Source organism: Carassius gibelio, chromosome B18 (assembly GCF_023724105.1).
Source record: "Carassius gibelio isolate Cgi1373 ecotype wild population from Czech Republic chromosome B18, carGib1.2-hapl.c, whole genome shotgun sequence".
Taxonomy (NCBI): domain Eukaryota; kingdom Metazoa; phylum Chordata; class Actinopteri; order Cypriniformes; family Cyprinidae; genus Carassius; species Carassius gibelio.
In genome coordinates, this window is record NC_068413.1 from 4,846,858 (window position 1) to 4,870,552 (window position 23,695).

Sequence of the window (23,695 nt, forward strand, 5' to 3'; positions counted from 1 at the left end):
TGGTTATGTCCCTTATTTTTGTGATGTTCTCTCTATGAATGTCTTGATTTTCATTCTTGTCTTTTTCTGTTCTTTTTTAAACACAGATGCATGCATTTGCCTCCGTGTTGTCCCTCAGTGTTTTGGCTTTGCATCCTGCTAATCTGATGACACTGACAAGATCTTTGCATGCTCTTTGGCTTCCATTTGATGTTTTATAAGTTAATGTTGCATGAAACAGAGCAATTATTTAGATGCTGATGCTGCTGCTATTTTTGTTTTCCTAACATAACAGAAGAGGCCTTAGACTACTCAAAGAAAAGCACTTTGGCATTTACTGGGATCACCACTACTCCATATTCTCAAGGAACAACGTTTGGCTTCAATAGTTTACTAAGAACGACAAATGGCATTGTTTACTCATCGGTTGCTGCACCTGTTCCCTCCATGTATGCAATTACTACCCAACCGGGTTCAGTATTTAGCACAACATACGATAGTCTCACCAATTCTACAGATCCACTTTTAACACTTCAAAATCAGCCTGCTCCATATGGCTTTGTACACACAACAGACCAATCAATATTCACACAGTCTGATATATCAAAGGATATTCTACCTTCTGCATTAGCCAGTCTCCTTCCCTCCCTGACAACCTTCCCTGAGCTCTACTCAGATGCTACTCTTGAGGCAATAGCAGCCTCACTGGACATGCTGGTATCCCCGAATTTTCCTGATTTAGATGACAGCAAGAGCCAGCAGTACAAGGCTGAACATGAGTTCTTACAGTTAGAGAAGTTGAAACAGCTGTGTCTAGCTGAAGAGCTTGAATGGGAGAGGCAAGAGATACAGCGTTACCGTGAACAAGAGCAGATCATTGTTCAGAAGGAGCTGGAGGAGCTTCAGAACATGAAGCAACAACTTCTCATGCAGAAAGAAGAGGAACGCAAAGCCCATCTGATTCTTCAGCAAGAAACTTTTGCACAGCAGCAGCTTCAGTTAGAGCAAATCCATCGATTACAGCAGCAACTTCAGCAACAACTACAAGAGCAAAAGATATTCCCATGTGGGTTCAGGCCAAGTGAGGGTATGTCCCCACCCTTGAGCTCAGACATCATACTTGACTCAAAATATTCAGGGGGAGATAATGGACAATACTGGCCAGTGAAGGATGACAATTCAACATTAACTGCAGTGTCCACGCATGACTCCACAACAGGCCAAAACTGGCTAACAACAACTTCTGGGGCTTTTACACAGTATAGTTCAAGCATTCCTGTATCATTAAGTGCACAGACAAAGGATCAAATGCAGTTGTTGTCGACAAACCTGTCAGATACAGCCAAGCAAGAGCAAAGTGTGGGATTAAGTGGAAAGAAATTAATTGAGAGTGGTGTTCAAACAGACGATGAAGATGGGGTTGAAAAGTTTCCTTCTGGTAGAAGGAGAAGAAGTAGGAGAAGTGTAGATAGCTGTATGCAAACTGATGATGAGGATCAGGATGAATGGGACATCCCCATTCGGAGCAGACGCAAGTCCCGTTCCAGTAGATATGCTGATGGAGAGAAGGGAAAAAGCAAGGTATCAAGTATTGCGATTCAAACTGTAGCAGAGATTTCTGTTCAGACAGAGCATTCAGGGACAATTAGGAGATCACCTGTTCGGGCTCAGGTGGACACAAAGGTAGATTTACACAGAGAGGCCCAAACAGAAAGTGATTCAGATATTACATCAGACAGAGATAAAAGACGTCCAGCTCCTGCTGAGATAAGTGTTAGCACACACCTGACAGCTGATGATGTTGGAGCATCATTAATTACCAAATCTCCGAAGGGATTATGCTCCCCGGTTTCACCAGTGTCCCCTGGGAAAAGTTCACAGAAGATGCTTACAGCAGATTCATCAATGCATCTCAGTAGTCCAAGATCACTAAGGGCCTCACAACGATCTCTGTCTGACCCCAAGTCACTCAGTCCAACAACTGAGGACAGAATGATGTACCAGTATTCAGACACCTACTCTGTAAGTACTGCACTTGTATTCACTCTTTTCTTGTTATCTAAAGGACCAATTTGTTATATTTTTTTTCACCAAATGATTAAATGTCAAATGTCCATTCTGGATATATCATGTCTATTGCATGCTTGTTTTTCTTTTTATTTCTGTTTTATATTTTAATCAACAGAGCAAAGGTTCTCAGAGCGGCACACCAGTTGGCACTCAGAAGAAAGTAAAGCGCACTCTGCCTCATCCACCACCGGAAGAAGATACCCTCATTGGCCTCTCTGGGTACACAACTGCTTCTGCCAGAAGACGAATGTGCAGGAACACCACTATGGCGCGGGCCAAAATCCTCCAAGACATAGACAAAGAGCTGGATTTAGTCGAACGTGAGTCCTCAAAACTCCGTAAGATACAGGCAGAGCTTGATGAGGAGGAGAAAGAGATAGATGCTAAATTGAGGTATCTGGAGATGGGTATAAATCGAAGAAAAGAGGCTTTACTGAAAGAGAGGGAGAAGAGGGAGAGAGCCTACTTACAAGGAGTGGCAGAAGAGCGAGACTACATGTCAGATAGTGAGGTCAGCAACATCAGAGAGGCACGAGGTAATGGTCATGGACTAGAAAGGCCACGGACTGCTCCACAGTCAGAGTTTAACCAGTTCATTCCACCTCAGACTGAGTCTGAGTCCCAGTATGCACAGCTTACGAGCCCGTACTCCCATTATCAATATGCATCCCAAACAAGTCAGTATCCTCAGCAGACGTTGTACCAGCAGCAGTCTCTTTACCATCAGCAGGTGTCCCCCTACCAATCCATCTACTCATCAGTACCCTCACTCAATCAGCAGTCCCAGCAGACTGGCTATGATCATTCCTCACTCCTTCTGATGCATCATAAACCCCGTCAGACTACTTTGTCTGAGTTAGAACCAAAGATCACGACAAACTATGAGGTCATACGCAACCAGCCCCTTCTAATTGTCCCTACATCCACAGAGAGTGCTTATGGAGTTTCCCATCTCGGTGGTAAATACGGTAGCCTTGATCTGAGGATGGGCTTGGAAGAGAGAGCCAGCATGGCCAGCAGTCCCATGTCCAGCATATCAGCTGAGTCCTTCTATGCAGACCTCGATCACCATAATGCCAGGAACTATGTCTTGATTGATGACATTGGTGAACTCACAAAGAGCTCCACGGGCCTTGGTTCAAGCTTCAGTATCGCCGATAAGGATATCAGCAAAGCTGACCGACTTCTCCGGACTGCTGACATTCATCGGACTGCAGATGTGGCAGATTTTCTTGGTCCTCTTCAGGCTTCTTCTCGATTGCATTCATATGGTAAAGCAGACGAGGATTCCATGGAGGAGCCATATGAATTGAAGATGTTGAAACAGCAAATTAAGCAGGAGTTCAGACGCGGTACAGATAGTCTCGAACAGCTTACAGCCCTGCCTCACTACCTCCACTCTGACACTAGTTTTAGGCATTTCCCCAAAGCTGAGAAATATAGCATTGGGAGACTAACTTTAGAGAAGCAAGCTGCCAAGCAACTTCCTGCCTCAGTTCTTTACCAGAAACAGCTAAAGAATAAAAAAGCACTTATTGACCACAAAATTACAAAGTTTTCGCCCATCCAAGAGAGCAGGGACCTTGAACTAGATTACAGCAGTTTTTTGGCCTCTGCCAGCTCAGTTGGTGGACTGTCTGCCAGGGCAAGGCTCTTGCAGGATGAGATCACTTTTGGTCTTAGGAAGAACCTAGCAGAGCAACAGAAATATTTGGGTTCAGCTCTTGCCGCTAACCTGGCTCAGTCACTCAACTTAGGCCAATCTCACAACCTAGGGCCTACCATTAGGTCTTCCCTTCATGATGATGGCACCTACCCCAGTGGTACTCGGTCAAGACCTTCCTCTAGGCCTTCCTCTGTATATGGACTGGACCTATCTATCAAAAAAGACTTGTCAAATTCCTCACTACGCCTGAAAACTGAGGGTGAGGGCATTGATACACAGTTTGTATCTAGGGCTAAACCGACAAGTCTGCCAATTAGTCAGAGCAGGGGGCGAATTCCTATTGTTGCACAAAACTCTGAAGAGGAGAGTCCACTGAGCCCTGTTGGTCAGCCCATGGGCATGGCCAGAGCATCTGCAGGCCCACTCCCACCCATCTCAGCAGACTCAAGAGACCAGTTTGGCTCCAGTCACTCTCTTCCAGAAGTCCAACAGCACATGAGAGAGGAGTCCAGGACAAGTGGCTATGAACGGGACATTGGCTTTATAAAGGATGACCTTCAGGGGGCCATGTCAGATAGCGAAGGTAAATTTGTTATGAGATCTGTTATCAGCCCTAGCTTCTGCTGATATTCATCTTTTGTATGGCTCTGAATGCATTATTTATATCTGTGTGTAAATTCAAAGGTCACATTTTCCTTTACTCTTTTAAAATTTTGTCTAGGATTTTGTCTAGGAACCTACACTTTGTAGGCTGTTACATTTGCATGATGTCATCTTCTTAAATTTAAATATTCATCTACATATGTACAGTATACATAAGTGTTTTTTTATTTATAAACATTTGCCTTGTCTTTCTTAATGAATTTGCATGCTACTTAAATGCAAAAGGAAATTTATTGTTTCCTTTGCAATTATTGTTCTGTCATATGCATATAAGAAGAAAAGCAATTAAGAAGATCTTCCAAACTACTCATTCAGATATTTCAATTCATTATACACTCCGTGCCTGTGCTATTTATCACAGCCCTGCAATTGACGAGGAGACTGATCTGCCTTTAGTCTATGAATTTACAACATCCTATAATTCTGTCAGAATCATTTAGTGACTGGTTATCTTAGGAAGGCAGTACTCTATTTATGAATTATATAAATGGTAAATCTTGTTTTGTGCTGTATAAAAAAAAAAAAAAAAAACAGTTCTGCAGTTGATTGGTTGAATATAAATTTGTCTACTAGCTGCCAGTATTTTACGCTAACTTTCCAGAAGCTATGGGATACTAAGCCATTTATGTAAATCATAAGTAAACCTCTGTCTTCGTGTGAAGACATTCTCATGTTATATTCATGCATGTACTGTACCTGGTTCAGTTTGTCTAGTTTTCATTAATTCAGAATATTTCATATTGCAAAAATGCAAGTATGTAACCACACTGATTGGACAAATTAGATGATAGAATAAATGTAGTGAACTTTGAACTCAGTGCTTTTAACAAGTGATGACATGAAATTTAGACAAATTTAGCAGTTAATCTGGTTATAACATACATTCACTATAGCTTAGTTGTCTATTACAACCAAATCTACTACTTGTAACTCGTTTGTTTTTCAATTTTCTTTTAGAATGTTTCCAATTTCCATCCTCAATAAATGCTTGCTATTTCAGTTTTTATTTGCATGGCTTATGAATGGGAATTTAAAAACATATTGCATGCTACATGAAGAATTTCTTACTTTTTATTGTAGTGAACATTACGAAAGTATAACTATTTAGAATAACCCAGGTATTAACGTGTTTTGATGGTCAGTTTTATAGATAATATGTGAGATCATTACACAAATGGTTTGGCTAATATAATGCTTCATTCAAATTTATTGTAAAACATATTTTTAATCTTAGTGCTTTTATGGCACTCTCAATGCCAAGACACATGTTAAAATCCCCTCCATAGTGTAATATTGTGTTAAATGTCAAACTGTTTGAGAAGTTTAACATAAGCTAGGTGTAAAGATGGCATAAACAAACAGAGTGCAAAGTGTGAATATATATTGGTTTACAACAGTAAATGCTCTGCTGGGTTTGCACAGACATAACACAAGCCTCTGTCTTGAGAATATCAGAAATATATCAGATTCCTATTCCGAAGCAACATTCAAGGTTCAAAAAGCTCATTCAGTAGTCTCAGTTTGTATAAACACACGTAAGTAATACAGTGGTTTTAAATCCACCCATTTTACTTTTAAACATATTTTATGTGTTTTCTGCAAATGTGCCATAAATGCTGTCAATAGAGCTTAGTTAGTTTTGAACCTGTGACATTTACATAAGAACGTCAATGGCAGTATTGGTAAAGAAATAATTGCCTGTATAGCTTTATGTATACTTTTAACACATCTTAAACGTATTATTATATTGAATTATCATCACTTTTATGGGCCTACCTTACAGACTGAAAAAATGTATGTTAAAGGCTCTCTGTATAGTAAAATATTGACTACAATGGTGTGCGCTTTATGTATTTTAGAAAATGAGATAATTACATGAATTATATATTTGCAAAAGTACATCATCCACTTCCACTCCAAATGTAACAGTGTGTTTTAAGGCTAATTTTATGAATTCTCTGAAATGCAATGTTTGTACTACAGCTGGAGGTCCTAGCTGGAATGTGAAAGGTGAGAACTGTTGTTCAACAACCTTCAAAATATCATTAAGCATAAACCTACTTTCATGTGTGCCATAGTCTTGAGTGACGGGCATTTCTCAGTGGTGCACCTCAGACCCATCCTGGTGTTCATTATCACTGCACTTCAAGGTCTCTCCGACATGGCCTGATCATATCAACCGAGGCACATACATGTCTACATACACAAGTATAAATGTGTGCATAGCAGAAGTTTCCTACAACAAGTTAGTGTCATCAGGAAACAACACTCTATGAACTTATCTTGCTCCACCAAAATGCCACTAATATAATGGAATCTTTCAAAACTAGTTGATGTCTGAAGTACAGATCAAGGGTGCTGTTTTGGTGATGTAGGATACAGGTAATTAGAGAGAAATGTCCTTCTGATAGCATGTTTGCCAGAATGTCAGCTTTCCATAGGCCATAGGTTCGCCATGGTCAATGCATCCTCTAACTTTGGTAATAAAGTGAAGGCACTGTTGATTTAAGGTGACATTTCCTTGCAGAAGGACAGCACGTCAAGCTCTTTATTGCAAAAACGCCTGCAGACAGATCCAGTTGTCAGTTTTCTTCTCACTCTATTAGGAGTTAAATGATGATTTGTGGCATACTGTAGTGCTGCCTCATGAATAAAAAAATGCTTCACTTACACAGTATTGTAATAAAGGCACCTGCAGGTTATGCAAAATACCCAGTAAACAAAACAGAAGATATTGCTCGCCTGATCTATTTTAGGTATGTGCTGACATGTCTGCCCTAGCTCGAGTTATGAATTATTCTAGGAATTCCCAATGTCTTTAAGGAAAGTGCTAGAAAACAGCAGCAAGCCTATATACAGTCTCATAGGATACAAATCTTATATATAAGCATTGCTACTCTGTAGAGGAGAACAAGTACACTGCAAAAATCCTTGTCTTTAATGGTATTTTGCCTTGTTTTTACAATTAAAATATCTAAACATTCTTAAGACAAAACAAGATCAGTTTAGCTGAGAGCCAAAATTGCATATTTAAAAAATATATAAAAAACATTATCTTATACTCTTAAAAATAAAGGTTGTTTATTGGCAGAGATGGTTCCATAAAAAAATCTTTAACATCCATTAAACCTTTCCATTGTACAAAAGGTTCTTCATACTTCACAATACGAAAAAAAGTGTTTATATTAAGAACTGTTCTTTAAGGAACCAAAAATGGTTCTTCTAGGTCATCACTCCAACCCCCTCTTTAGGAACCTTTATTTTTAAGAGTGTACCTATTTTCAGATGAATCTCACAAAATGTAATTAAATTTTATGCTTAAAAGGATTTAGGACTTGCATCTCAGCTAAATGTATCTTTAAGAATGTTTTAAAATTGTTGCAGAAAAACAAGACGAAAATACTAAGAAACTATATTTTTGGATTGCAGATTGCAATTTTAAATAAGTAAATTGCTTTAGCATCATGAGAGTCTGGTGTTATAGAACAAATGCTGTGGTTTTGTTGGAGTAGTGTTTTAATTGTATATGCTAACTAGTGTACTAGAGAGTATACTAACAGAAAATGTACTAATCATCAGACATTTGGTAAGGCATCTCATCATCACACTCTTGTATGATGGTGTGTGTATGTGCGTATATCTGCTGTGGTTTGTTGCCACAGCAGTCCTCTATCAAATTCTCGACGCATGACATGTAGCCTGTTCACAGCATGCATGATCATGTGTGCATGCCTCGACAAATGTCTCAGATCATTGCTTTTTCTGCCCTCACCATCCTCTGTCACTACTTCCCCCAGAGGGGTCAGGCTACTTAATACACTTAGCATTTATCTAAACAAACACTTGATTTTAGACCTTGTGAAAGTGAGGTTAGTGTCCAACCCTTGAAACATAGATATTGTTCTTGGAAGCCCTGACCCAAATCCATTAACCTGTCAGTTCAAACACTCTGGCAAAGAAGTGTCCCCAACTGGGGGTTGTGAAGGGATGGTTGTCTGGGAGAAAAGTGGTGGAGTGGGACACATGCCACAGTTTTGTCTTTTGTGATAGTACAGTGGATGCTTTCTTCCTGTCTTCTAGCATATCACCTTCAGCATGAGGAGACAGACTGGTTTGACAAACCCCGCCAGGGACGTGGTGGACCAGAACCCGGGCCAGAAAGAAGACAGGTAAAGTGACACCCCCAGTGTGAACATGATTTTCCCCAAGTAGGATGTGTTCCTGGAAACACTTCTGGAACAACATACCTATAGTTTTAACCATAAAATCTCAAAATCTGTACAATTATAGGTCAGTATAAATGTTTTATCCACAACCCAAACTGTACGGCTAACCATTACAATCTGAATGTTATTCAAGGAACATTTTCTTCTTAAACCACATTCACCATGCAGACACACATACGGCACCTATCCTTGAAAGAACACCAGACTTCATTTGCAAAAGTGTTGTTAGAACTTCAGCTATTCTTCATTTACTTAAATTGTTTTCGTTGTTGTAGATGAAAGGCAGCCATTACCCCTTCCCACACACCCGCATCAAACTGCAACGGGACCCCAAGGACCACACCGTCTCAGGTATGTTCTCATAGCAATCACTCCACAAGATACACAGCGAATAGTAGTCAATTAGGCTTGCAAATTAAATTCCTGGAAGGAAAGCAAAACAACAACTGTAATCTATCTTGTGACCACCGTATTGATGAAGAGATCATGTTTAAAATGATGCTAAGAATACTCTGATTAGAATCCAGTTACTCAGCTATTCCTCAGCTAAACTGAACCCATCTGAATTCAGGGAGTGGACTGGGAATCAGAGTTGTGGGTGGAAAAGAGATCCCAGGGACCAACGGAGAGATCGGAGCTTACATCGCTAAGGTTTCAGCAGGAGGATGTGCTGAACATATGGGAAAAGTTGTGGAAGGTAAGGAAGTTCAATTAGTCAACCAGATAACATTAGCAAGTAACATTTTCTTGCAGACAGGAAGGGGTTAATGATGTGAAATAGATGTGATAAGTAAATTTGATTTAAAAAAAAAATGTTTTACTTGTCTCATGCATTTTTCAATTCTTAAAGGTCATGTTACTAAGTGTTTTAAAGCAAGCATCAGCAAAATAATTCCTTTTAAGCATTCAGAATTCTTTTAAAGAGAAAAGTGCCTAATTTAGAAATCCATTTCTCATTTTAACCGGGATGGCTATTGTTGAGCTATGATTGCTCTCCTTGTTGACCAATGCTGGCTCAGCATGCTGTGTCAATTTAGATGAGCTCCTCTGAGAATAGCTCAGCTTCCTGAACATGTTTTTGCTTGTTTGATTTTTTTTTCTTTCATAACTCATGATTTTAGCAAAGACTCTTCGTATTAAAATGTTTCCTTTTATAGTGTAAAATCTTTTTGTCTGTTTTATTTGTTTCATCCCTGAAATATGCAAGCACCAATCTGCTGGCAGATTACACAAGCTGTTCTCTATCTTAAGTATGCTTTTCCCTTGATACAGTAAAATAATGTCTGCTGCTACAGTGGAAAATGTGCTAGAGCGCAGATTTAATATCTGATAGCTGTAGCAATATTATTTGGACCAAGAGTCAAATGAATGCACAATTGCACAATGCATACTCATATGCTTGCACGTCAACTAAGAAACATAACTTATGCATGTTTAATATTGAATAGAACAGAGATCGTCCATATTTAGCCAAGCGAAACACATTGGTAATTTGTTACCATGATCACATATACCTTTCATGAATAACAATGGAAAATATCACAGCATTTTTAAAATTAAAGCTTTTTGAAGATTATTTTAAATCTTCACTTGTATAGCACAAAGTATTTTCAAAAAATGAGCCGAATCGGATTCCCAATTATGCATGAATCATTTAGATACTAACTTCAAAGCTGAAATAATGGTTTTTGCCTAGTGCTAATCTTGCAGACTAATATGGAGATATGACTGACATACTTGCTGAACATTTGAGAGGTTTTTGAGTGAACACTGAAGGGAATGATTGTGTGGAGATGAACAGACATTTGAATGATGTCCTGTTGTTATCAGCCTCTGAAGCACTCAGAATGCAAAAGACCTATTTGAAGACTCGCTTTCATTTGTGTAAGTGCCCGGGGTTTGGCCTGAAGTGGACTTGAGTTTGCAGTGAGGCTTTTTTCCCCTTCTCTGTTTTCTGCACTTGTTTTCAGTCTCTGATGCTCAAGGACTGTTTTCTTGTAGTGAGTGAAGAGCTCAGGGAAGCATGCTATTGAAAAAGTGTGTGCGCTATTTTTGTGTGTAGTTAAATCAGTGATTGTTTTAACTGAACTTTCCCTACAGAATCACAAATGCATCTATCCGTCTATCTGTGTGTGAATCTATCATAATAGTTTTTGGTTTTTAAAAGTAGACATACAGTAGCTTACTTATAAACAACACCACTCTTTAGTATTTTCCATAACAATATGCAGACAAATAATGTTTACTTTTGGCGTAGGTGCACTGCGAGTATCTGTTTTTACTATTCTAACCTAATAAATGTTTCTCGGTTCTGAGGCATGTGTTGTGTTCCTCAGGAATGCAGGTTCTGGAATGGAATGGAATCTCTCTGCTGGGAAAGACATATGAAGAAGTGCAAAGCATTCTGGGACAGCAGTATGGAGAGGCAGAAATATGTGTGCGCCTGTAAGTTACAATAATGTATTTAGTGTTCAAGACCCACTTTAGTCCAACTCCAACAAAAATAAGCATGTTAAAGGTTTTGATCTTTAAATCAATATGCTAATATATTTATTATCTTGACTCATGTTTAGAGATCTAAACATGCTCTCCAGCACAGAACACCCCCAACAACTCGAGCTCCATACTCAGCTGAGAGCTGGTGAGTGTCTCCAATATTTTCTATTCTTCCCTTCATATTGTGCTTACATGTCTTGCTGCCTTTAATAAGCTTTTCAGACTAAAAGGTAAATCAGTCCACTCTGCAGCCATCTTGGTCATGGACAGGGTCCAAAATACACAAAAAAAAAAAAAAAAAAAACAAACAAAAAAAAACCTTGCCTTATGTTTCGTGAACATATTTCAGTGGCTTCTAAGATGAGTTTTTAAGCAGGCTAAAATCCAGGTCCAGCTAATATGCATGAAACCAGTAGTAAAAATGGTTATTTGCTATTTTAACTGAAAGTTGTGACTTCCGGTCCTACAGCTTTCCTTAGCACTCAACTCTAGGTTATGAATCTGTGTGTTCGTATGGTGTGTGTGCATCAAAATTCTTGCACTACTAACAGTGGTTGAAACGGGTTTGTTTTGTGTGCGTGTGTTGTAGGTGAGCATCAGCGTTCTCCAGGTATAGACCCTAAGCAGCTGGCCGCAGAGCTGCAGAAGGTTTCACAGCAGCAGGCTCCTGCCTCTGTGCTGTCTGCTCTGGAGAGAGCAGGACACTTGCACTCTGGCACCGGATCTGCCGCTTCCAGTGGGGTCCCCAGCCCTGGGCAACCCGGGTCCCCTTCCGTCAAAAAGCGCCATAGTAGCAAGGTGCTGTATTTGTAAAAATTTACAAGAAGATGCCAAATACTGTATAAGGAGCATATGCCAAATGCTGAGTCTACATTTTGGAACTGCAAATTTAATTTAAAGCAGACAGGGATTTATTTTTCATCATTTTGTTTTTCAGTCAGCAGAGGTTCTGAAGCCACAACCACATCCAATCACTGGTGAAATACAAGTGAGTCTGTGCACCAATTTCACAATCACCAAATTTATATGTACTGTATAGAACTATTCTAAAAATAATTTAAATTGCATGATTGTGTTTCGACTGTGTTTGCAACGTGTAAAATATTGCCATAACCAGTTTAAGTCATTATTCCCATTCTACTTATCTGAATAAGACAGCTAACTCTATTGTTTACAATTTTGTAAACATAATGTAAACATCATGTAAATGGTTTTGCAATATCTATTGTAACAGAATATCAATTGATATTTGTCATATTATTTAGGTATTTATTTAATGTGTGAACAAAACTTTGTGCAGGATGAAAAAAATGCAGAAGTGCGGAGTGTAGAAGATTAGGAAAAAAACAAATTTTGAGAAATTTTTGTTGTTGTTGTTTAAACTGTTACTGTTCTTTAATAAGAATTGATTTAAATAAATGAAAAATGCACAAAAAATCGAATATATTTTGCTTTGATTATGATCTATCAGCCTTACTGACTCACTCCAGTATTGACTGCTCTATTGAATTTATATTAAATTGAATAGACTATCTATGGTATTATTTATCTCATACTGGATCTTTTCCTCAGCTTCAAATCAACTATGACAGGAATATGGGTAATCTGATTGTTCACGTGCTACAAGCTAGAAACCTCGCTCCTAGAGAAAACAACGGATACACAGACCCCTTCGTTAAGGTCTATCTCTTGCCAGGGAGAGGGTGAGTATCCCTGTGCACACAATTCTGTGTGTGTGTGTGTGTGTTTGTGCGTGTGCGTGTGTGTGTGTGTGTGTTAAAGTTATAAGAGTAAGAGTGAAGAATGAAATGAGTCTCTACAGTATGTACTACGTATATTTATTTAAATTTTTGTCCTTGTCCACATATATAAATGTTGTAATTGTGGTTGATTTATTGTCTGAATTTTTTTTTTTTTTTTTTTTTAGTTTAATTTTTTTTTTCTGGAATAGCACCTGTTATTGTTTTTCTCTTGGCCTTTTAAAAATAAATTTTTTCTTCAATATCAAGATTCTGCAAAACAATATCAAGTGCGCCTGTAGCTCCGTTGTACCCATTTACAAAGTATTCCGTAATAATTACAATGGAACATAAATGTAAAATATGCTTAACTTAAGTACTGGATGGCATAGTAATAATAATAATAATAATAATAATAATAATAAAATGTAACTGATAAAAACTTGCATATCATGTGGGCTTAAAGGTCTCCCTTCATGGGCAGAAGTCCTCACCTCTTTAGTACAGAAATGACTTATTGGAAGGCTAAAGTGGAAGAGATCTTCCTTAGAAAAGTCAATTTTTATTAGCTTAGCCTTCCTCTCTTAACATGCTACCTAGTTATTAAGCTCAGTGTCTCGAACTGCGGAGAAAGCACAATCGATATAGCTTCCACCAGTATGGGGTGTGTAATGCTATATCTGCCATCTCCTAATGGCCTTATCTGCAGTGTTTATGAGATTAGTTCCTATTACCTGCACAAATGATCCTTTTGTCTGGCTCTAAAAGCCCCACAGCCACGACTCCACCTGGACCACAACGTTTTTGAGGGGTTTCTGTCGACCCTTCCTTGGATTCTCTGACTGTTGTCTGTTTGTCTGTCTACTTTTACTTTGCATTCCATACAAATCTCCGGAATGGTTCAGCCAAGTCATGGTTGTCCAGAACGCAAGGTAGCGTGGTGTTTCTTTTTCTTTTCATTTCGTTTTTTTCATTGGTGCGTGTGCGTGTGTGTGTGTTTGGATTTCCTTTTTTTTTTTCATTATCTAGCTGTCATTCATGTGGTGAAGCCTACTGCGTCATCTGTGCAGTGTCTCAGATCTACCTCAAAGCAACCTCTACCTCTGAAGTTAGTTTGATGTCAATAAATTCTTGAAATGATTCCCTTGAAGTCAGTAAATATTAAGCACAGATGTGCAACTCTATCATTGTGCAAATTCACACCAGCTCATTGTAAGAGTCTAGTGCTGCTTTATGCTTGCATAGATTGCCCATAAACTCATGTAAATATAGAATTTTCCACATTTTAGTCTGTGATCTGATAATGTCATTATCATCATTTGTGGCATGGACCGTAGATGCACCGGTGTTGCCTCTTGTGAGGTCATCTTTTTATGAAACTCTGCTAGCCTCAAGTGTGGCTATAAATATGCTACATAAACATTTGAAATCCATCATCTAAGTTTATTGCTCCTTGTATCCTGTCTCCACATGATAACCTCACAGTGCTGAGAATAAGAGAAGGATTAAGTATGTCCAGAAGACTCAGAACCCAGAGTGGAACCAGACTGTTATTTATAAAAACATCCATCTGGAGCAGGTAAGTACGACATGCATTATTATATATGTATATTTTATACATATAAAAAATACACACACACACACACACACACACACACACACACACACACACACACACACGCACACCCACACCCACACCCACACACACACACACACACACTACTATGTAAAGGTTTAGGGAAACATTTAAGGAAAGTTTAGAAAATTATAAATATTATAATAATTCATGAACATGTGAATCTTTTGAATTATATTATTTAAAAACAACTCTATACATTTATATTTACTCTTAATTTTTTATGTTTTCATATTTATCACTGTAAATGTGCAATTGTTCTGTGCCTATGCATTTACTTATAAATGATCTGATTTTATATAGTCATTTCCTATTCCAGATCTTTTTACATGTAATTAAAGTAGTCAAAAACACAAGGGAAGTTACATCACAGTCACATCCCCCATGTGTCCCATTTTTTTCAATCCAAACTTGGCATTCCATGCTTGAAAACTCTGAAAGTTGACCCAGTTTTGCTGTCATGCTGTTTACTGAGTCACAGATTTCTTGTTCAAAGATGTTTATGCCTTGATGAATTATGTCTTTTTTCCTGCATCTGACTGAAAATGTTTGTGTGTGTGTGTGTGTGTGTGTTCGGCTCAGCTGAAGAAGAAAACTCTGGAGGTTACTGTGTGGGATTATGACAGATATTCCTCAAATGATTTCCTGGGAGAAGTGAGTGTTATAAGATAAAAGTGTCATTCCGTGCACACACACACAATGATGGCAGAGATAAACATCATTTGCATAATTCCTTAGATGTGATTTAATGTTAGCTAGCATTTTGTCTTCTCTTCCAGGGTTTATAGTTATGAAATTTGTTATTAAGTCAGTTTATGTTTCTGTCAGTATCTATTTATATTATTATCCAACAAAGAACAGTTTATAGAAGACAGAAATGTCTATGAAGTCAGATGAGTAACACATTTTTTAATACTTTTGTGTTGTTTTTTTAGGTGCTCATTGATCTCTCAAACACGGCTCAGCTGGATAACACGCCTCGCTGGCACCCTCTAAAGGAGCAAAGCGAGAGTATTCACCATGGAAGAACCCATCCTCCACAGGGGCCCGGCGGCTCTGGGGGTCTCGGAGGTCAGGGAGGCCCTGGAGAGCCAGGAGGTTCTGGAGGTCAAGGAGGGCAACCGGGCAACCAGCAGTCCCCTAAAACTTCTGTCATCAAGAGCCGAAGTCATGGCATTTTCCCTGACCCCGCTAAAGGTAGGTCATGCATACTAAACAAAAATACACACATGAATCACACAGGTGCTAAATAGTGCAACATGTTTTAGAATACCATTCAAAAGTTTGGAACCAGTACTTTTTATTATTTTTTGTTTTACACAGTCTCTTACATTCACCAAAGCTGCATTTTTTGATCAAAATAGTTAAAAATTTTGAAATATGATTGCAATTTAAAAGAACTGTTTTCTATTTGAATAGAATTTAAAATGTAATTTATTCATTATGCCAAAGTTGAATTTTCAGCATCATTTCTCCAGTCTTCAGTGTCACTTGATCCAGTAGAAATAATTTTAATATGCAGATTTGGTGCTAAAGAAACATCTCTTACTTTATTAATGTTTAATCTTTGTAGAAACCATAATAATAATAAGAAAAATCCTCAGGATTCTTGACAAATACTGTAGAAAGTTCAAAAGAACTTGTTTATTTGAAACAGAAAACGTTTGTAATATTACAAATGTCTTTACTGTCACTTTTGATCAGTTTAATGCATCCTTGCGGAATAAAAGTATTTCTTTCAAAACAAAAACATCTGACTGACTTGAAACCTTTGAACAGGAGATGAATGGTTCATTTGGCATCGGTTCTGGATTAATAGAGGGCTTGTACTCTATGTTCACAGACACACAGGTCCCTACAATAGAAAAGTCTCACAGTAGTCCCGGCAGCTCCAAATCTTCCTCTGAGGGTCAATTGCGCTCCCACTGCCCCTCACGCAGTCAGAGCAAAGGCAGCGTCACTCAAGCCCACCTGGAAGAAGCTGGGAACGCCATCGCTGCAGCTGAGGCTGCGGTGCAACAGGCCCGATTCCAGCCAAGTAACCCTTACTACTTCACATGAGCTCACAGCCTATCTGTTCTCTGTCTTTCTTCCTTTCTGTCTGCCCTCTCGTTCATGCACTCTTCCGCTATTTATTTTCCATTCCCTCTCATCCTCACTTTTCTGATACATTTTTTTTTTTTACATTTAGTTTAGTTTTCGTTTTCATCTTTTTTAAAATATAAATTAAAGACTAACCCAAAACCACAATATGAAAACATGTAACGTCCCAAGGTTACGTATGTAACCCTAGTTCCTTGAGGGAACGAGACGCTGCGTCGTAAAACGCTTTGGGGAACGTCCCTGACGAGACCGACTCTGAACATCGTGTGCAATCTTGTCCAATGGACGGGCGTGACGTCACGGGCAGGGTGACGTAGCGACCAGGAAGCTATAAAAGCACGTACCGTGCAGCTGGCTTCAGCTTTCGAGTAGGGAAGCAAGCGCCGGCAGGGGTGCCGGGAGTATGGCTCTGCGACGCAGCGTCTCGTTCCCTCAAGGAACTAGGGTTACATACGTAACCTTGGGACGTTCCTTTTCGGGAACTCGAGCTGCGTCGTAAAACGCTTTGGGGAACGATATGCCAACGCTGCCAGACTACCAAAGCCCTGCCTAGTGTGTGTCCGAAGAGCACAGCTGAGGCGAGAGAACAGAAGAGCCCGGAGTGGCTCGCATATCAAGATCGTAGAATCTGACAAATGTAGAGGGCGTGGACCACCCCGCAGCGTTGCAGATGTCCAAGAGGGACACACCTGCTAAGAAGGCCTTGGAGGCCGCCATACCCCGAGTAGAGTGAGCCTTGGCCCCCAAAGGAGGGGGAAGACCAGAGGGCTCATAGGACTCGTTGATAGCCTCGACTATCCAACGACTAAGGGTCTGCTTAGAGGCAGGGGAACCCTTTTTAGGAGGACCGTAGCAAGCAAGCAATTGGTCAGGTTTTCTCCACAGCAGCTCTGTGGACGTATGCGTCCAGTCCTCGAACTGGACACATACAATTTAGCTTCACCTGGTCTGGCTCCCGAAAGGGAGGAGGACAGAGGGCCTGCAGTACTATGGGTTGTGGCGTAACAGAGGGAGCTTTAGGAATGTAACCCGCTTGAGGGTATAAAATGCTTTGGCCATACCAGGGGCAAAGTCTAAGTAGGTAGGGGCCACCGAGGGGGCCTGACAGTAATATTCATGAATCGGCTCAAATGGAGCTTTACAAAGAGCCTCTAACACCACAACCAAGTCCCAGGGGGAACACGGGACCGTACTGGAGGTCTCAGCCTCAGCGCACCGTGGAGGAAACGTGTAACTAGGGGGTGTCTACCCACTGACTGACCATTGAAAGGGACGTGGTAAGCAGCTATGGCCGCCACGTACACCTTTAAGGTGGAGTGAGTTAACCCCGCAGAGAGCCTAGCTTGTAGAAACTCCAGAACTGTACCAACTGGGCAGTTAACAGGGTCAAGCTGGGGGTCTCTGCACCATGAGGAGAAGGGTTTCAACCTCAGGGCGTACAGTTTCCTCGTAGAGGGAGCTCTGGATTGGAGTGTGGGGGTCTCAACAACCTCGGTTGGGAGACCGGAAGCCATGAGCTGTGCTCCCCTCAGGGGCTACACAGACAACTTCCACAACTCCGGGCGAGGGTGAATATTTTGCCCCACGCCTGAGAGAGCAGATCTGTCCTGATCGGAATCACCCATGGAGAGCCGTCGAGGAGAGAGATCAGATCTGCGAGCCACACTGGGCTCGGCCAGAACGGGGCTACAAACAACAGACGGACCCCGTCCCGGCGTACTCTCGCCAGAACTCCCGGGAGCAGAGCGATAGGGGGAAAAGCGTACAGACGAAGCCTCGGCCAGGTCTGTACCATAGCGTCCAGTCCCAAAGGAGCTGGATGAACTAGAGAGAAACAGAGGGGACATTGCGATATCTCTTGAGTCGCAAAGAGGTCCAAAAACTCTCCATATCTACTTCACCTTAGGGTGAAGCCCCCGGGTCTCGACCCCTGTCTCGACAGTATGTCTGCTCCCACAGTCAATCTCACAGGAATATACACTGCTCCGAACGAGAGGAGTTTGTCCTGGGACCACAGAAAGATCTGGTGTGCCAGCTTGTACAAGGGGCACGGATGCCGATCTCTCTGGTGACTGATATAAGAGATCGCCAATGTATTGTCAGTGCGCCCCAACACATGGTGACCTCTCAGGTCTGGGAGGAAATATTTCAATGCTCGATGCACAGCTAGCATCCTTAGACAACTGGTATGCCATGTCAGATGGCGACCGCTCCACAGACCGCGGGCAGGGTGGCCACTCATGACCGCACCCTAACCGGTGAGGGACACGTCTGTCGCTAGTGTTACACGGCGACCAAGAGCTCCCAACACCGGGCCCTGATTCAAGACCCAAGGTTTCTTCCATATGTCTAAGGCACGAAGGCATCGCCGCGTGACCTGAATAGTTCGGAAAGGATTTCCCCTCGGGGAAAACCCCTTGGTCTTGAGCCACCACTGTAGGGGCCTCATGTGCAGCAGGCCAAAAGGTATCCCGTTGGACGCAGCTGCCATGAGCCCTAACAGTCTCTGAGACTGCTAGACAGTGAGTGACTGGCCATCTTTGACTCTCTTGACTGATGTGAGGATCGACTCGATCCGAGCAGGAGACATACGTGCCTGCATCGTGGTCGAATTCCATACTACGCCTAGATAGGTGGTTCTCTGAACTGGAGAAAGTACACTCTTCTTGGCATTCAGTCTCAAACCCAGCTCCCCCATATGGGCGAGAACGACACCTCGATGTTGAACCGCCATCTGCTCTGATTGAGCTAGAATCAACCAATCGTCGATATAATTTAGAATGCGGATGCCCTGCATACGGAGGGATACCAGAGCCGCATCTACACATTTTGTGAACGTGCTGGGTGAGAGTGCAAGGCCGAAGGGAAGTACTCGATATTGGTAGGCTTTGCCCCCGAAAGCGAACCTCAGAGACTTCCTGTGTTGTGGAAGGATGGATATTTGGAAGTATGCGTCTTGAGATCAATTGCGACAAACCAGTCCTCGGATCTGATTTGAGCTACATCTTGTTTGATAGTGAGCATTTTAAACTTCAGTGACATAACTGAGAGGTTTAGATGACGTAAGTCTAAGATCGGACGCAACCCCCCATCCTTCTTTGGAACTATGAAATACCGGCTGTAAAACCCGGATTCCCTGTCTAGAGGAGGGACCACCTCGATGGCCGCCTTCCTTAATAGGGTATTCACTTCTTGTTCCATCACCAGAGCCCGCTGGGGGCCGACTACTGTCGGTGTAACCCCATTGAATGTCGGCGAGACCCATTGAGATACATTTGGCAGTAGTTTACACGCTGCTAACTGATGTACTAAGGGAATCAGTCTCTCGAGACTGACCTCTGGTGTAAGAGGCCCCCGAAGGGGCGGCGAGCGTCTCAGCTCCGCTACGCTCACGGGCGGAAATAACTGAGAGCAGTGCTCGCTGGAAGCCGCTGCACCCTGAAACTCTGGCAGGGTTGGCAGACACACCTCCCGAGGGCACTGGGGTGAGACGGGCACCGTGAAATGAGGTGGACACCGCTCTACCCCAGTAGGGGCCGCCCTCTGTAGTCGTGACCGAAATGCGTCATGACTTTTTGGCCGTTGACCTCCCAGCCTGCCCTTAGGATTAGTCTGGGAAGTCACTGGCCCAGAGCGTTGCTTCAGCCTCTGGTCCCGATTCCTTAAGCGGGGAACACGGGCGGCAACACTCTGTATGTACGCAGAGGGGGCTGCTCCTGCCCAGCAGTCCCTCCAGTACATCTAACTTCATGAGTCAAATAAAATGTCATTATATTCCTCAGGATTTAATGCAATCAAACAATCAGACAAGTAAACACGGTCTGAATTGAGATAAATTCACATTGAAGTGATATATTGAACTCCTTGAAGTTAGATAACGGTCAGTAGAATTCCTCAGAATCTAATGCAATTCAACAATCAGACAAGTAAACACGGTCTAGATTGTGATAAAGTACACATTGTAGTGAAATATTGACTTCTCAATGTCATTAAATTCCTCAGAATTTAAAATAATCAAACAATCAGACAAGTAAACACGGTCTAGATTGTGATAAAGTACACATTGCAGTGGTAGAACTAACTCCTGCTTATTAAATGGAGTTTAAATAACCAGACACGCGGTCGGGTATGGAAAAATTCTCATCAAAACTGAAATGATGTAATCCACGCGTTGCCTCGACAGCGCGCTAACAGTTTAGTCACACAAACAATATTAATCCCCTCAGAGATAAAATAGCTGCTCTTTAACACTACCCGTATAAGGCATAACACTGTTTGTTTTATACTGTGCTTATGCAACTTTATGTTTGTGCAACTATAAGCTCGCCAACGCCCTCCGTGTCAATCTCCTCGGAGAAAGAAAGGCAGAGCGTCAAGCCCGATGCGCGGGGGGAAAGAACCGAAGCTCGGGCTTCCGAACCCCGGAATCAGGCAGATCTGGTGGATAAGGTAGGAGATAAGGACGTGCCCGTCTCCATTCCTTCCATCAGATCGATCCGCGAACCCAACGAATGCCGGCGCGGCTCCGCCTCGGCGAAAGCGGAACCGGCATCGCGAGGAACGCTGGCGAAGGCTCACTTCTCGAAGAGAGCCCTCCGGGATCGAAGCGTCCGCATTGGCACTATCGTTCACAATGCGGGCAGTCGGCCCCCTCGAGAGCTGACTCAGCGTGCTTCGATCCCAGGCAAGCCACGCACAAACTGTGTGTATCCCAAGGGGCAAGGAACTCGACCGGAAGTTGAAGTCGGGTGGGGGCTGCCATCTTTTAGCAGAACTTCACTTGCGTTAGCATTCCCATTGAGTCCCATTCATTTTGGCGTCACTTTGACAGCGAATAACTTTACATCTGAGGCGTTTAAATACTCTGTTTGTCCATTATTTATTTCTAAAGATACACGAAAATGTATAAAGGGCTCCATTACCTTCTATGTTACATTATGGCCCCGTATAAACAGTTTTTGTAAAAAATAGGCTAACGATTGCGTCATAACCACTCGGCTCTCTGTCGCATTACCGTACAGACAGGAGGAGAAGCTCGCAGGCAATTAACTTAATATGGCGTACTGGCGTTACATTTTAAAATACTATACAAAATAATTAATCAGAATACTTACTCCTGCTCACTCACGACAAAGAACTCCCCGCTCAAGCTCGCCGTCTCTGCAAGATTAACGATGGCAGTTTGCACGCACAGCTACTAGAAGATTTACATCTGTCAGACAGGTTGCTGACATCGTCAAGCTTAGTTTGAGTCTGCGCGTCAGAAACGGAAGTGCTAAAAAACGCTAAAACTGGGCTTCATTTGTCTCAATTGAGTTCCAATGGGGTCGCTGTGTCCATTTCTTTTACTGTCTATGGTGTATCCCCACTCGTAATGTAGCGAGGGCAGGGAGGAACACACAATCTAACGTGGCTTGGAATCGCCCTTAATATATTGGTCTAGGCTTTTACTTTGGCATATTGAGCTGTTTAGCGATCTTTTAATGGCTAGGGACAGACAACAATAAATAGGACCAACAGGACAGACAACAATAAATAGGACCAACAGGACAGACTTTGACATGCACACACAGAGCGCTTGCTGACAGAGCGAAAGCTGAAGCCAGCTGCACGGTACGTGCTTTTATAGCTTCCTGGTCGCTACGTCACCCTGCCCGTGACGTCACGCCCGTCCATTGGACAAGATTGCACACGATGTTCAGAGTCGGTCTCGTCAGGGACGTTCCCCAAAGCGTTTTACGACGCAGCTCGAGTTCCCGAAAAGGAACTTAATGTTTTATAAAAAAATATTTTATTGACTATTCAAGCAATAGTTGGCCCAAAATGTTAAATTATCTGAAAATGTACTCATCCTCAGGTGGTCTAAGATGTAGATGAGTTTGTTTCTTCATCAGAACAGATTTTAAGAAATTTCATCACATCATATCACTTTTTACCAATGATTCCTCTGCAGTGAATGGGTGCCGTCAGAATGAGAGTCCAAACAGCTGATAAAAACAATAGTCAACAATAATCCACTAGTATTCCAGAAAATATATCTATATTCTATAATATTGCTTTTTACAGAAATAAATAAATAAATAAATAAATAAATACAAATAAAATAAAAAGCTGTCTCATCTGAATCAAGAGAGAAATGTGCAAAGCTCAAGAACACTATTTACAATAGAAAAACGTCCTAAACAAATATGTTGGTAGATTTTGATGTGAGAGGACCACAGGGGAAGGTTTTTTTTTTTTTTTTTGCTGGACAAAGAAATTCACTGGAGAACTTGTATTTTGACCAGAAACAACAGTTACAATTTTTAACCTTTTAAACTTAAACGCCTTAACAATTAATTTGTTTCTTACAAATACAAAGCCTTTTGCTCCACAGAATGTTAATCGATTGACTGGAGTGTGTGGATTACTTGTAGATTATTGTTATGTTTTTATCAGTTGATTGGACTCTCATTCTGACGGCACCCATTCGCAATCCATTGGCGAGCAATTTTTGTAATACTTATTTTAGGTTTAGATGAAAAAACAAACTCACCTACATCCTGGATGGCTTGAGGGTGAGTACATTTTTGAGATATGAATTATTGGGTGAACTATTCCTTAAAAAATAAGTGAAACATTTTATTCTTCTAAAGTACTTTTTAAACCTCCCAGCATTTAAACTGACATTTGCATATTTAGTGGCAAAATAGACATGATCTCATTATAAAGATCTTCCTTTTTAATAAAGCCTAAAAAACCCCTAAATTATTTAAACTACCAATGTCTGTTAAACTCCCACCCTTCAATCGAATATCACAAACCTGCCTTCAGCTGAAGTCAAACTTGGGTCAGGAATCAAAGATTTTATTTCCCAGATAAAATGTCATGCCAGATATTCAGGTTTAGTTTGTTTTTTTGTCATACCGCAAATTTTATAGTAGCAGAGGAGGCATTTGTTGCATTCAAAAAAATCCCTCAAAGTACAGCACACACCTTTCCTGCAGTCATAGAGATGCTAAATTTGTAAAAATCTTCACACTGACGTCCAGAGCATGATGAACCCCTCTGTTACCTCATTACCCCTTGCAAGTAAAAACCCAGGACCTTACCCCCAAATCAAACCCATATCTATGTC

At 41.3% G+C, this 23,695-nt stretch overlaps 1 protein-coding gene across 3 annotated transcripts in view; it reads left to right on the top strand.

The window, feature by feature from the left end:
• pclob (piccolo presynaptic cytomatrix protein b) overlaps positions 1-23,695 on the top strand; it is a 36,539-nt gene that overhangs the window by 7,026 nt on the left and 5,818 nt on the right. Inside the window, exons 3-18 of one of the 3 annotated variants that reach the window (XM_052582047.1) lie at positions 275-2,001; positions 2,165-4,298; positions 6,362-6,388; positions 8,459-8,547; positions 8,880-8,955; positions 9,176-9,301; positions 10,941-11,049; positions 11,178-11,245; positions 11,690-11,898; positions 12,038-12,088; positions 12,673-12,803; positions 13,745-13,771; positions 14,325-14,418; positions 15,058-15,129; positions 15,411-15,672; positions 16,319-16,513. In XM_052582047.1, coding sequence (XP_052438007.1) covers positions 275-2,001; positions 2,165-4,298; positions 6,362-6,388; positions 8,459-8,547; positions 8,880-8,955; positions 9,176-9,301; positions 10,941-11,049; positions 11,178-11,245; positions 11,690-11,898; positions 12,038-12,088; positions 12,673-12,803; positions 13,745-13,771; positions 14,325-14,418; positions 15,058-15,129; positions 15,411-15,672; positions 16,319-16,513 — 5,397 coding nt within the window. The remainder of the gene's footprint in view (positions 1-274; positions 2,002-2,164; positions 4,299-6,361; positions 6,389-8,458; positions 8,548-8,879; positions 8,956-9,175; positions 9,302-10,940; positions 11,050-11,177; positions 11,246-11,689; positions 11,899-12,037; positions 12,089-12,672; positions 12,804-13,744; positions 13,772-14,324; positions 14,419-15,057; positions 15,130-15,410; positions 15,673-16,318; positions 16,514-23,695) is intronic. The other 2 variants (XM_052582048.1, XM_052582050.1) reach the window with 2 other exon arrangements.